At 38.1% G+C, this 15387-nt stretch overlaps 1 protein-coding gene across 1 annotated transcript in view; it reads right to left on the bottom strand.

Annotated features, from left to right (window-relative positions):
• Positions 1-283: 283 nt before the first annotated feature.
• The window catches only part of LOC126266698 (DNA polymerase eta), a 139314-nt gene continuing 124210 nt past the window's right edge, over positions 284-15387 (bottom strand). The window contains exon 9 of the mRNA XM_049971140.1: positions 284-2550. Within this exon, the coding sequence (XP_049827097.1) occupies positions 1404-2550 (1147 nt within the window). The 3' untranslated portion in view covers positions 284-1403. The remainder of the gene's footprint in view (positions 2551-15387) is intronic.

The following is a 15387-nucleotide window of genomic DNA, read 5'->3' as shown; positions in this document are numbered from 1 at the left end:
GTATCACCTCCCCCCTTATCGTAGCTTTTTGTAACAACAGTAAATGTACCCACAATTCAAATATTCTTCGTGAACAAAAACTCAGAAATTTAAATGTAGAATAAAAACACTTTGTACTGAATTCGTTTAAAGTACTTCTAATCACTAGAAGGTTACCGACCATTTGTCAGCACAATGGCACAAAATGTGACACAGACATCAACATTAAGTGAGAAAAATAAAAGTGGAAAAAAGAAAATTACTGTGCATCTTATGAATGGATAAAATATGGAAGACTAAGTAAAACACACAAAATGTGCAATTCACTTTAATTAATATCAAGAATATAAAAGATAAATATTTATCTATCACAGACAGACAAGCACAGTTCTCGATGACACACTTGTTTCTCAAAGGCAGAGTTTTGTAAACATACAGTAATAAAAATAACAGTTATTGACTGAACCTGTGAAACAATTCTTGCTTCAGTTTAATCACAGATTTTATCTGGCAAAATTATCACTATATATACACTCATATATTTACACAAATACACTCTTCACATGTTACAAATTATTAAAATTTTATAAAACATTGAAAGTAAAACAGCAAAGCCTTTAAATAAATAATGAAGTAAGACTAGGCATGGCCATAAAAGAAAATTATGACAAGTAACATAAATAATTATGTAAGTGTAGTGGCTAGCTATATTTCAGATTAAGCACTGTAGTATGAATATAATGCAGTAGCAGCACTACAGTCTCTCCATGTATTTACTTCTTTAAAATAATCACTTCCCTGTAATACTCAGGGAGAGACACACATTATGAATATCTGAGAGTCAATATTCTTTTATGTGTACTTCTCCTGGATTCAGCAAGATTTTTGTCATTAATGGTGAGAACACCCATTTTCTCTTACATTATCACTCCAAAAACGATTTTAATAAATACCCTTAAAATGAATGCAAATAAAACAAAACATGATATATCCATAAATCTCTCATACATTAATTGTTTTTTCTATTTTATTGCCACTGTGGAGAGCCAATGGAGCACTAACACTCTTGCAAGGATCATATACACATTACAATTCACAAAAATTTGACTAAAAAGTATCATCAGTTTTACATCAGTAAATGGAACATACATTATGTAAATAAAATATGTGACCCAATATAATAAAAATACACAATAATATTGCAATATGTCACCTGCATAAGATACAGGCTGCTGCATGCGCACGCACGCACGCCCACCCACCCACCCACACACACAGTAATAAAATGTTCAGAATTTGTAAAAAAAAAAGAAGTCACACATAATGTGTTACAATTTTGTAATATAAAACTAAAAGCAAGAAAGATGTAACATAAAAAAATCGTAGGTATGAGGTATTTACATTGTGGTTAATTAATCTTTTGTTTACTTTAGGGGTGTGAAGAAGCTTGTTATACTCTTAACCTTTTTGGTGTCTGTTTTGTTATCCTGACTGTTTCTAACATTTCCACCCTTCTTTCTTTTATTTAGATTTATTTTGGTTTTAGGAACTTGATTTGGGATACTTGTACTAGCTACACTAGTTGCACTGTTCAGCTCTTCATGCAGTTTCTCTGCTAAATGGAAGTCTAAATGTTCAGGATACTCACTTAAAAGCACTGTGCTTTTGCAGTGGGGGCATACATCACTTGCTACATTACTGGACACTACATTATGATGTTTTACATTATTAGTCTGAGAAGGAAAACCTGATACACCAACTTCAGTGGCTAGAAAATTGCTTCCAGTCTCCTGGTTTCGTCTCATACTTTCTGTATCTGAAGAACATTGTTTTTTAACTGGCATTGCATAATCCTCAGTAAATTGCTCGGCATGTACATCTGTGTTGGTTTTTCCAGGCATTTTTGAAGTTACAGCCTTATCTTTACAGTGATTTGAACTAGAAGTATCTGCAACAAATACCATATCACTATAAGAAGTTTTACAATTTTTTCCTATTGAGTGTCTTATTTTTCTTTGCATTGGTGATGGTAAAAGTGCTATTGTCTCTTCATCTGCTTCATCTAGACTTGGGAATATTTCATGAGGACTAATCCATTGTTCACTGTTTGATGTCTCGCAACATTTATTAGAAGATTCAATTTTACTACTCTCTTCAGTGGTCACTAATGACTGTTTCCTATTCAGCTGATCATCACCTGGCAATAATTCTGTCAGAGACTCAATGCATCTTTCTGATTTGGTGTCCACAACATGCAAGCTTCCATGTGCTTTACTCAATTTGCTTTCATGTTTCCTTTTAAAATAAGCCATAAAAAAGGACTCTCCATCTCGATGATGGCCATGCAGTCTTTCAGTGTCATCTGAGTAACTGACAGAGGTGAGTGGTTCTGTTCTACCTTTCATTATATTATTAATTTCAGTATTAGCTTTAGCTGTATTCTGTCCCTCAGCTTCTGTGTGTTTCTTTTTCTCACTTGATTTAAAAAATGAATTTATTGTCTTATTTTGTGTCCTGTCCTCATTGCTGAATTTCCCAGCAGATATCCCAAGGAAAGTAACCGCAGGGTCCCTGTAATTTTTTTAAAAAAATTAACAAATATAATTTTCAGGCACATGAAATGATGTTTTCCAAATCATGATTATCATAATAAGCAGTATTATCAACCAAACATAAGAGCAGACTGTCAAATATGACTATGCAGCCTTTGAATGTTGTCACAGATTTATTATAACAAATGAAAGGACATATTATGCATAGATGTGTGTTATTGGAGTAAATAAGTTTTTAATATATTGTGGTTATCTCCAAAGAAAATATGTAATTGTAATAAAAATACAGGTTGCCACAAGGGAGACAGACAGTTTTTAATGAAATAATACTCAGCTAACTTTAAAATCAAAGCTCATTATTTGCCATTTTGGTTAACAAAGTTATTTGTGAAAAATAATGTCGTCAAGGTGATGTCCATCATTTCGAATGCAGGACTCAAGTCTTTTCTCATAATCCCTATCACACATACTAAAATCTTTGCAGAGATGGCAGCAATTTATTGAATGATTGCATTCCTCAACTCGCCCAAATTTCGTGGTTTGTGGTTATAGACACGTTTCTTAACGTACCCCCACAGAAAAAAGTCACATACTGACAAGTCAGGAGACCTGGGAGGCCAAGGAACATTGCCAAAATGTGAGCTAAACCAGCCGGGAAACATGCATCTAATAACTGTCATTGAAGTGTCTGTGGTGTGCGATGTTGCCCCATCCTGCTGGAACCAAACGCATTTTAAAGGGATTCGTCGTTCTTAGTTCTGGTTTCAAGAACATTTTAAGCATACAAATGGAACGAACAGAAATAACAGTAACTGTGGCCCCGTTCTCATATATATATTATTAAAAAAAAGGTCCAATAATGCCAACAGAGCCAAGACCACACCAGGCTGTTACTTTTTCTGAGTGTAGAGGACGTTGGTGGATAAGATTCATCGCTCATCAATAAAATTTCATTTTCATTCGATCCCAAAATCACTTGCGTTCTGTAAATGAAGTCTTCTCGTACAACAAAATCAGTTTCCTTAAGTTGTTAGACAAGGAGCATTTTGTAGGGATGGAATTTTAATTCTTTATGCAAAATTTGTCTAACCGATTCACGATTGATTCGTAACTCACAAGCATGACATCTAGCTGACCGTCCTGGGCTTCTAACTGCCGCTTGCCTTATCCTTTCAACATTTTCTGGTGTCGTTACTCTGTGCCTTGGGCCAGGATGCTTCTTATCCAGTTTGTTTCCAGTTGATCTGATGCTTTCCACCCATCTGAGGATTGTGTTACAGCACGGAACAGCTCCATGTCGACCGACATTAAACCGCACATGAAACAATTGCTGCACACTCAACGTTACAAGTCCCACTGCTCCATAGTGACTGAGTACATGAAATGGCGTCTTGTGTGAATGAGAATTATCCCCAGCACGACCACCTCCCACCACGACACCCTCAGTTCAAAACCGTCTGTCTCTCATGTGTCACCTTGTACAATAAAAGATTTTCCTGTTAAATGACACTTCTTGTAGGGGTCTGATTCAATGCACTCTCCATGCTAGTCTATCCTATACAAGTCTCTTTATCTCTCCATAAATGTTTCACCCTACATCTCTTTGAACCTTTTTACTGTAGCCATGCCTTGTGTTGTTCTATAATTTTGGTACCTTGCACTTCCCTTTATTACCAAATTTACCATTCCTTTATGCCTCATGATGTGTCCTATCAAACAATCCCTTCTTTTAATAGAGCTGTGCCATAATTTTTTCTCCACAGGTCTTCGCTTTGTATTCAATATACCCATCTAATTTAACATTCTTCTGTAGCACCACACTTCAAAACCATCTATTCTTGTTTTGACTGAACTGTGTATCATCTACGTTTCACTTCCATGCAATGCCACACTCCAGATAAATGCCTCCATAAAATGCTCTGTATCACTTAAATTTAGATGGATCATTGACATATTTCTCTTTTTTTTTTTTTTAGAAATATTGCTATTTCAAATCTGTATTTTATATCATCTCTACTTCGGCCATGGTCAGTATTTTGGTGCCCGAACTGCAAACCTCATACCGTACTTCCAGCACATAATTTCCTAATTTAAGTCCTTCAGAATCACTCAATTTAATTTGACATCATTTCATTACCCTGTTGTATCTTTGTACTTTTCTTCAAGATACTATCCACTTTGTGCAACTCTTGTTCCAAGGTCTTTTCCATCTATGACAGAATGACAACTGTATTGACAAAGCTTAAGGTTTGTATTTCTTCTTCTTGAACATTAACCCTCAAATTTCTCCTTGGTCTCCTGCACTACTTGCTCAAAGTGCAGATTGAGTATCACTGTAGATAGGCTACAAAACCAGTCTCTCCATTCTCAACTGCAGCTTACCTTTGACATTCTTCAGTTGTTGTAAATGCAGTCTGGTTTCTGTACAAGTTATAGATAACCTTTTTTTCTTGTATTTTATCACTGGTGCCTTCAAAGAGTCTATTCTAGTCAACATTGTCAAAAGCGTTCTCTAAATTTACTTCAAGTCTGTTGTATGTTGTATACAAAAGCCGGACGTTGTGGCTGAGTGGTTCTATGAGCTTCAGTCCGGAACTTTGCTGCTGCTGCTGCTGCTGTTGCAGGTTCGAATCCTGCCTCGGGCATGGATGTGTGTGATGTCCTTAGGTTAGTTAGGTTTAAGTAGTTCTAAGTCTACAGGGCTGACGACCTCAGATGTTAAGGCCCATAGTGCTTAGAGCCATTTGAACCATTTGCATACAAAAAGAAACAGTATTTTCATTGTTGGTTATCACAAGTATCTAAATTACTTTGAGAGAATATCCCTGCTCCAGGTGTTTTGTCCTGAAAAAGATATTTCAGTGCTCTGTCAAAAATGAGTAACAGTATCATCTCTTCGCTCCCATTCATCTTCTACTGTATTCACTTCCCTCATTTCAGCCAGTTATAGGCCAAAATTCCCTCTGAAACTTTCATCAACCTCTGGTTCCTTTAATTTCTCCAGGTTCCCCCTCCCTATCTCATTAATTTCCAACCTTTCTGCAATTTCTTCTGTTTTAATCTGCAGTTCATAATCAATAAATTATGGTTACAGTCCAAGACTGCTCCTCGAAAGGTGCTGCGGTTTCAAATCTGGTTGTAATAATATATAATTACCATTATAAGTTAATCCAAATATTAGCAATGATAAATTGTGCTCTGTACAAAGTACTACCAGGTATCTTCGTCTTTCATTTCTTTTGAATGGTCTACATTCTCCTACTTCTTTTCTTTCTTGTACTGTTGAATTCAATCCTCCATACCAATTAAATTGTCTCCCTTAACGATCCAAAACATTTCTTTCATCTTATCACACATTCTTGATATATTACTTACATTGAAGTGCTGCAACTCACTGTACATCACTGTCTACAAAATACATATAGCCATGCTTGCAAGTAGCATTAATGTGTAACAGTCAGCACAACTAGCCAGTGGCCAAGATACTATTATCATTTACAGACGAAACACACAATGGAGGTTAAAAGTTAAGCAGATAAATAAAAACATGTAAGTGAAATATATACGGGGGTTGGGAGGGGGGGGGGGGGGGGGAGATGAAGGTGCACCATAATTATTCAAATGTGAAATCTGTCTCCCCATTAAGCAAAGTGGTGGAGCCACATTCCAGGTTAGATGTTCATCTGAGAACCAAAGCACGTGAGACGAATAAACGTGTCAACAACAATTTACATCTGAATTAAACAATTTACATCTGAATTAATGACTGGTGGAAAAAAAGTACAAGAACTCATCCACATAAGTACAACTCCATTCTGAAGGAGAATAAAAATGTGAAAATTACTAACAAAACAAAAAACCTAATTCAAAGAGAGGAAGAGGTATTAAAGTTTAACATCTCATCAACGATGAAGGCCTTAGAGATGGAATACAGCCTCAGACTGTCAAAGGAGGGTGAAAAAAAATTGTCCATGTCCAAACTGAACGTACTTACATCTGGACGGTTGGATGTGTATTGAACTGCTGGCTTCCCAAAGGCGATTCCAGTGTCTTAATTAATTAATCGCCTTACACAGTGAAACAGTTAGCACTGTAAGAGGTTGGAAGCAGTATTTAAAAATCCAAATAAGTTATTAAACAAGGAGTGCTTGGGTAAAGATGTGTTACACTAGAAAATGTACAATCCAAAGTTTTAACAGCGTGTTTGGTGATAGGAGTGAAGTTATATATGATATGGGAAATTAACAAGTAGCAATGAGGATGATAAACAATGTTAACAACAAAAGTGGTAAGAATTACATTTTATTTAATTATGAATAGTCACATGTAAAGAAAGAGTTAAGGGTTTAATGTCCTGTTGATGACAAGGTAATTGGGGACAGATCACTTGCTCAGACAGGGTATGGAAAACTGCCCTGTACTTTTGAATGATACCACCCCAGCATTTGTCATAAGCGATTAAGGGAAACCATAGAAAACATACAGGGTGGTGCATGAAATGTATTACCATTTTGTTTTTGAATATAAACTTTATTGTCAATACAATCTGAAAGGAACATATACTACAATGAAAAGCCGTCCATGGAGATTTGTTCTAACTCAGCACATGCTCAATATGTCCACTATTTCATTTCCTAACTTCCTTCAAACAAACACTGAAGTTAGTGATTACCCTATGGCACATATCTTCTGTAATTTCACTGCAAGCTTGAAGAGTAAGTCTTCTGAGCTCCATTAAATCACGTGGATGTTTTAGGAAAATTTTTTCCTTTAGGTACCCCCAAAGAAAAAAGTTACATGGAATAAGGTCTGGACTATTGGGGGGACCAATTTTGTCTGTCATTGAAGCGAGCTGGAAACCTGAGTGAAATGATCTACATGTCGAAATGCTCATGTAAAAACTCCAACACAGTGTTTGCAGTATGTGGCCTTGCTCCATCTTGCATCAACCACTGTGTGTTGAAGAGCAAGGGAGTAGCAAGAAGCTGTGGAACGAAGCTATTGTGAAGCATGCTCAAATAATGCTCGCTATTCACCGTTTCTTCAAAGAAAAAGGGTCCAATAAGTCCTTAACTAGAAATTGCTGCCCACTCTGTAATCCTCTGAGCATAATGTTGTCATTCATGAAGCACTTGTGGGTTTTCAGTGGCCCAAAAGCATACATTTAACCACACTGTCTAAATGAAAAACCTCGTCTGAAAACCAAACATTGTTGAGAGTTTCTTCCCTATCCTCGGCCCACTGAGCAAATAGTACTTTCTGCTCCTTGTGTTCCTCAGTGAGCTTCTGTGCACAGGTCATCTTGTATGGGTATATATGGAGGCCACTTTTAAGAATGTGTTGAACGGAGTGTCTGGATATTCCCAGTTGCACTTCTGCCTTTCTACACGATTTCCCGGGACTTCTCCGCACAACAACTTGTACCGCTTCAATATTCTCCGTCAAACTAACAGGCTTAGGCCGAGGTCGCTTCACTTCCAATACTGTTCTTTCCTGTACAAATGTATCATACAACCTGTGAATGTTCTTCTTGCAAGGGACCCATCGTGTGTTAAACTGTTGCCGAAAATGCCTCCGAGTCACAACAAGGCTTTTAGTTTCATGAAAAAGTAACACAACTGCCGATTGTTGCTGTGTTGTGAGTCTTCCATTGTCAGCCATTGCTGCTTACTGGTCTCCTAGTGGCAGTATCATGAATTACACATCATTTCGTAACTCATTTGTTTTTCCAAGTTCTGCTGGTACTGCTGTAGAGATCCCAGCGGGATATCTAACGTGCATCATAAATTGTGAAAGAAACAATTGGTAACACATTTCGTGCGCCAACCTGTATATTGGGACCCAGATGAGAATTTGAACTGCTGATGGGAATTTGAATTTCTGTCCTCCTGACTGCGAGTTTAATGTCTTATCACAGTACTAGGCCACTTGGGTATGGTCAGATGTGACCCTAAACGCTGCTTTCCCATTTACAAGCCTAGTGTCTTAACCACTGTGCCACACCGCTCATATGCTGAAATATCAATGGTCTAAATGATTATTTTTATAACAGCAAAAGGAGTTAAGTTGATGGATTATAAATTCTTCAGTCACAGTGTAAAAATATCTAAGTAACCTTTTGCAGTAAACATTCCCTTGCAGAAAGTGAAATTCTTAAGAAAATTGGCAAAGTAAGATGGAGGGAAAGTTCATGAATATGACTTTAATCCAAAGTAAATAACAAAATGATTGGCGTATTATTATTTTGAGAGGTATGTGTATAGTTAGGGATGAATATTTTATAGTGGAGTGGATTTTATTTGATCTGAGGGATGTAAAAGGAACTTTTCTGGCTAAATTTCAATGACTTCTTCCAAAAAATAGGAAATAACATTTTAAGCTGTAAAATGTATGTATAGGATACCCCCTTGCATTTTATGTACCTTATATGTTAATAACAGGCATCAAAAGACTTGCCAGGCACTTTTTTATTATCTAATAAAAACTGCTGATGTAACTGGAATTGATGACTGTCTGGAAAGTAGGAACATTTGACTCATTTTCATATGTCATAATCGATGTTTTTGAAAGCCTGCAGCTATCATTCATTACTTAAATAATGAAATACTGAACTCATTAAATGTTTTTTCATGCTTAGCACGATGCATTTCGAGAATTTTTTCAAGCTCTCAAGTGACACAGCATCTCCGAGGTACTGATGATGTGGGGATTTTCCCGTACAACCATTTCATGAGTGTACCACGAATATCAGGAATCCAGTACAAGATCGGGTCACCGACATTTCTGCGGTTGGAAAAGGATCCTGCAAGAACGGGACAAACTACAACTGAACAGAATCGTTCAATGTGACAGAAGTGCAACCCTCCCACAAATTGCCGCCGATTTCAGTGCGGGGCCATCAACAAGAGTCAGTGTGCGAATCATTGAACAAAATATCGATACAGGATTTTGGAGCCGAAGGCCCACTCATTTACCCTCGATAACTGCACAACACAAAGCTTTACACCTCACCTGTGTCTGTCAACACCGACACTGGACTGCTGATGTCTGGAAATAATTGCCTGGTTGGGCGAGTCTTTTTTCAAATTGTATCGAGCAGAAGGACGTGTACGGGTATGGGGACAACCTCATGACTCCATGGACCCTCCATGTTAGCAGGGAACTGTGTTCAAGCTGGTGGAGGCTCTGTGTGTGGCTTGTGCAGCTGGAATGATATGGGACCCCTGATATGTCTAGATACAACTTGTGACAGGTGACACATATGTAAGCATCCTGTCTGATCTCCTGAATCCATTCATGTCCACTGTGCATTCCGACAGATATGGGCAATTGCGGCAGGACAATGTGACACCCCACACATCCAGAATTGGTACAGAGTGGCTCCAGGAACACTCTTTTGAGTTTAAACACTTCTGCTTGCCACCAAACTCCCCAGACTGAGAATGTCTGGAATGCCTTACAACATGCTGTTCAGAAGAGATCTCCAACCCCTCATACTTTTACGGATTTATGGACAGCAGGATTCATGGTGTCAGTTACCTCTAGCACTACTTCAGACATCAGTCAAGTTCGTGCCACATCATTTTGTGGCACTTCTATGTGCTTGCGGGGGCCCTACATGATATTAGGAAGGTGTACTAGTTTCTTTGGCTCTTCTGTGCGATACTAACTGCTACTTAGAAGACCTTGTAGAATCGTCATCAGTTTCTTTCACATCATTAAGTTATTACAGACAGTTCTTCATCAGCTTCGGAATTAAGGGAATTTTCTACAGCAGTTGTTTTCATTTCTCCCATCCATAGTTGAATTTAGCTCCCATCTATAGTGGAATTTTATCTTTGGCTTTCACTGTTTCCATGAGAGATGGTCAGTCTTCTCCTCTTCTTTATGGCCACTCTGTTCATCTGATATCTCTCCATTTTGTGGAGGAATTATACTTCCTTTCTGAGTGAGGAAGTACTCTCCATCTACATTTGCGCATAGTGCTGCATATAAAATGTATGATACTTTGATTTCATAAAAACAGTAAGTTACTCAATGGAGACAGCAATTCTGTAATGGAACACTCAACAACCTCTGACTGAATGACACAAACATGTTGTTGTAGACATCAGTCTGAGGAATAGTTTGATGCAGTTCTCCTCACTAGTCTCCCCTGTGAAGGCTTATTCATCTCTGAATAACTGCTGCAACCTACATTCATTTGAACATATTTACTGTGTTCATGCCTAGTCTTCCCCTACAATTTTTACACCACACACTTCCCTCCATTACGAAATTGACTATTCCTCATTGACACAGGATGTTTCTTGTGAATCAGTCTGTATTTTTAGTCAGGTTGTGTCATAAATTTCTTTTTTCGTCAGTTTGATTCTTACTTCCTGATCAGTTATTTGATCTATCCTTCTGATCCTCAGCATTGCTCTGTAGCACTACATTTCAAAAGTTTCTGTTCTCATCTGAACTGCTTGTCCACATTCCACTTCCAAACAAGGCTACATTATGTACAAGTACCTTCAGAAAATACTTTTTAACACTGGGATTTATATTATATGTTAACAAGTTCCTCTTTTTCAGAAGAGCTTTTCTTGCTGTTGACAGCCCGCTTTTTATATCCTCTACTTCGGCCATCGTCAGTTATTTTGCTGCCCAAATAGCAAAATTCATCTACTACTTTTAGTGTCTCATTTTATAACCAAATCCCTCAGCATCACCTGATTTAATTTGATTACATTCCATTAACCCTGTTTTATCTTTGAAGATGTTTATGAGGTGCTATCCAAAATTTTCGGGACTGGTGCTGCCATCCGTTGAAAACCTTACCTTTGGACTAATGGTCACCATCACCCTTGAAGTAGTTCCTATCCACACATACACACCGGTCCAGCACTTCTGCCACTGGCCAAATGTTTTCTGGAGGTCCTGTTCTTTGATGGTGTTTATCACCACCAGCGATGCTTCTTGAATCCTCTCTAGGGTATTGAACCGAACGGCCTTTCAACTTGGGTTTTGGTTTTGGGGATAGGTGAAGTCTCAAGATGCCAAATCTGTTGAGTATGGTGGGCGGAGTACAACCGCCATGTTGTTTTTTTACCAAAAAAGTCCTGGTGAGCAAGGACGTGTGGCAGGGCGTGATGTCATGATGTAACAGCCAGTTCCCTTGATGCCAAAGTTCGGGCCATCATCGCCACACTATTTTTACGGAGCCATCGCAAAAAGTCACAGGAGTATGTGGAATTCACTGTTTGGTTGGGTGGGAAGAATTCTTTGTGCACAATTCCCTTGATATCAAAGAAAACAATGACCATGCTCTTCACCTGTCTTGCTTTTTTTGGATCTTGGAGATCCTGGGCTCTTCCACTGGGACAATTGTTGCTTTGTCTCTGAGTCATTCTCTGTCCCTCAAACACTTGTTGAATCATTGCAAGGGTCCCCATAGTACTTTTCCTGAGATTCGCACAGAATTTGATACACACGTGCTGTTCTGTTCACGGATCCACACACCAAACACAGAGTGTTACTGAAATTACTGTGGACACACAACACATCCTCCCAGCTGAATGCCACTCACACACTGACTCATAAGATATGCAGCACTTGCCACCAAGTGGCGCAAAGATCTACTACTCCTAGTTTCCAGATGACAGCACCAGTCCTGAAAATTTTGGATTTCACCTCACATCTTACAGCCACTTTTCAAGACACTATCTATTCTATTCTAATGCTCTTCCAAGTCCTGTGCCATCTCTGACAGTATTACAGTATCATTCACAAATCTAATTTTTTATTGCTTCTCCCTTACCAAACTTCTCATTGGTTTTCTTTACTGTTTGCTTAATGTACAGATTAAATAACATTGGTTATAGGCTATGATCTTGTCTCATTCCTTTCTCAACTGTGGCTTCTGTTATGTGTCCTTTGACTCTTAACTGCTGTCTGATTTCTGTACACGTTGTAAATAACCTCTTTCTCCATGTATTTTATCCCTGCTTCCTTCAGAATTTGAAAGAATATAGTAGAGTCAACATTTTGAAATGTTGCCTCTAAATGTACAAATGCTATAATCATAGATTTGCCTTTCTTTAACCTACCCATAGGATCAAGCATTGCCTTGTGTGTTTCTTTATTTCTCTAGAATCCAAACTGAATTTCCCCCAGATTTACTTCTCCCAGTTTTTCCACTGTTCTGTACAAAGTTTGTTGTCAGTGTTTTTAAACCATGGCTATTAAACTGGTGGTTTGTTTGTATTCACAGCTGTCAATACCTACCTTCTCTGGAATTGGAATTATTGCATTCTTCTTGAAATTGGAGGGTATTTGACCTGATTTTGCACATCAGCTGGAATAGAGTAATAATGGCTGGCTCTTCCAGAGATCTCCATAAGACTGAGGGAATGGCACCTTCTCCAAGGGTGGTGTTTTGAATTAGGTCTTTCAGTGCTCTGTCAAATTATTCTTGCAGTATCATATCTCGCATCACATGTTCATTTGTTTCTTCTTCCTTTTCTATAACATCCCTTGGAGTTCATTTCTCGTGTATGGTCCTTCTATAAATTCCTTCAACCTCCCCCTTCTTTGCTTGCCATCTGCACTATTGATATTCCTACACCAGCATCTATCTTTCCCCTAGTTCATATTTTTGAGAGAGGTAGTAAGGACCAAAACAAGAAAAAATATACAGTAAGTATGGACTCTAAAATGCGTTCCTTAAAAGCTATGTGCACTTGTGCAGTAGAAGAGTCATGTTTCACAGTATCAAAGATTTACAAAGAGCTCATAGCACTTAAGCTATGCATTTTAGACACTTTTTCCTTGTTTTTGTCCATGTGACCGCCTCTGAAAGTTGCCTACCCTACATTCTTAGCAACAATAGTATCGGAATGTTTATTCTACTGTCAGAGGTATCAGAGTGATTTTTGCTTATAATTCTTGACTTCCTTCCAGACCAGGGACACTTACCTCCAGTTGAGACAGTTACTCTTCTTCATCATCCGTGAAAGTTTGTAACATCATCTCAGGATCACTCTCTATATTCGAATTATCTTGATAAAACTCCTTTTTCCAGCAAAAATTTTTATAAGGCTATTTTTCCATCTTGTTTTCAGCAGTTCAGTGATAAAACAGACTAGATCATGTTGGGTACTTTATTAAAATGATCGGTTTCGGCCTATCCGTCTTAAGACAGCACTGTCATCTGAAGTCGACGATTCTTAGAACAGTCAGTTGATCTCAGTCAGTGATGACGGACAAAGGTAAATGCCTCAACTGGATGTAAGGGACCCTGAAGAAGAAACAAGTCTAGAGTTATAAGCAGCAGTTTCAGCAACTGAGGTCAACTGACTGTTCTATGCATCATCAACTTCAGCTGATGTTGCTGTCTGAAAATGGCCTAAGACTAGGCCAAAACTGGTCATTTTAATAAAACAACCATCACAATCTAGACTCTTTTTTCACCGATTTCATATAGCTTACAAGACTGCTGTTTCCCAAAAATGTTACCAAAAAAGTTCAGTGAATAATGCTAAGTTGGCAGATGTTCCTAAATCTAACAATGTAAGCAAAAATGTATACATCTCCAAAAATGTTATTTGTTAAAGTATTACCAATTCAGGTTGCTGACTGTCTGTAGTGTCCTTGAGAAGTAATTCAGAACCTTTCTTTATCAAGTTGTACAATGTAACTTCACTTTTAGAATCCCGGAATTGACGTTTTCCTGCTGCTTACAACATTTTTATCAGTCCCGTCAAATTTTCTATGCCCACAATGTTAATCTGCACCTGATTTTGCATCAATATATTTACAATTTTCCTGTGATTTAGTGTTTATGGACAAAAAATGACACTGGCATGATGTTGGCCATCCAGTAGTGTATACAAATATTATATGGTTAAGTTTCTACTACAGCGGTTTGATTCGGTAAATGAGTAGAAGTTGGAACAATTTGTACTGTATCTCCCGCCACTGCCAAGTTCTATTTGGCATGATGGCTGATGGGAGTAACTATGTCCATTCAAATGAAGCTACCACGACCAGTGACAACCATTTACAAACAGTCTCTACTGCACAAACACAGTTTTGTGATTGTTGTGATAATCGTGACACCTTTGTCAAACCGTATTTAGCATGTTTCGATGTGTGGCCACTTGGAGCGTTGGTTAACACTGTCATTCACTTCATGTCACTCAAATATTTTTAGTTTAAACACAGCACAGGTTACGTATTTTATTCATGCTGAGCAAAACGTGTTTTGAGAATTTATTCTGCAGATTTTATGTATGTATTTTTTGTAATATTACACAAACAAACAGTGTGAGTGTGAGTGTGAGTGTGTGTGTGTGTGTGTGTGTGTGTGTGTGTGTGTATGCGCGCGCGTGCTTGCGTGTGTGCGCGTGCTTGCGTGTGTGCTGGCTATAGTACCATGTTCAAACTCGCTTAAATCTAGATAACCTGCCAAACAGTAACAACCAATCTAAGAACTGTGCTAGACACTTGTCTTACCTGCCTACTCTCTCTCTCTCTCTCTCTCTCTCACACACACACACACACACAGACACACACACACAAAACTGTGCTAGACACTTGTCTTACATAGGCATAATTTTCTGCCTACACACACACACACACACACACACACACACACACACACACACACACACACACAAACCACTTCATGTCACTGCTAATGAAGTGAAAATATTTTTCATAGTCTTCCTTGAATCTGGTTATTGTCAGTTTCATAGATTGAAGATGATTTTGGAAAAAGAGTGGCAACTGTCAGAAGAAGGTTACTTACAATGCTATGGTCTGAAACATGGTCATATTAATTATTAGAAACATTCATGTTCCAGCCAATGAT

Source organism: Schistocerca gregaria, chromosome 4 (genome assembly GCF_023897955.1).
Source record: "Schistocerca gregaria isolate iqSchGreg1 chromosome 4, iqSchGreg1.2, whole genome shotgun sequence".
NCBI classification, from domain to species: Eukaryota; Metazoa; Arthropoda; class Insecta; order Orthoptera; family Acrididae; genus Schistocerca; species Schistocerca gregaria.
This window is presented reverse-complemented; position numbering and strand designations above follow the sequence as displayed.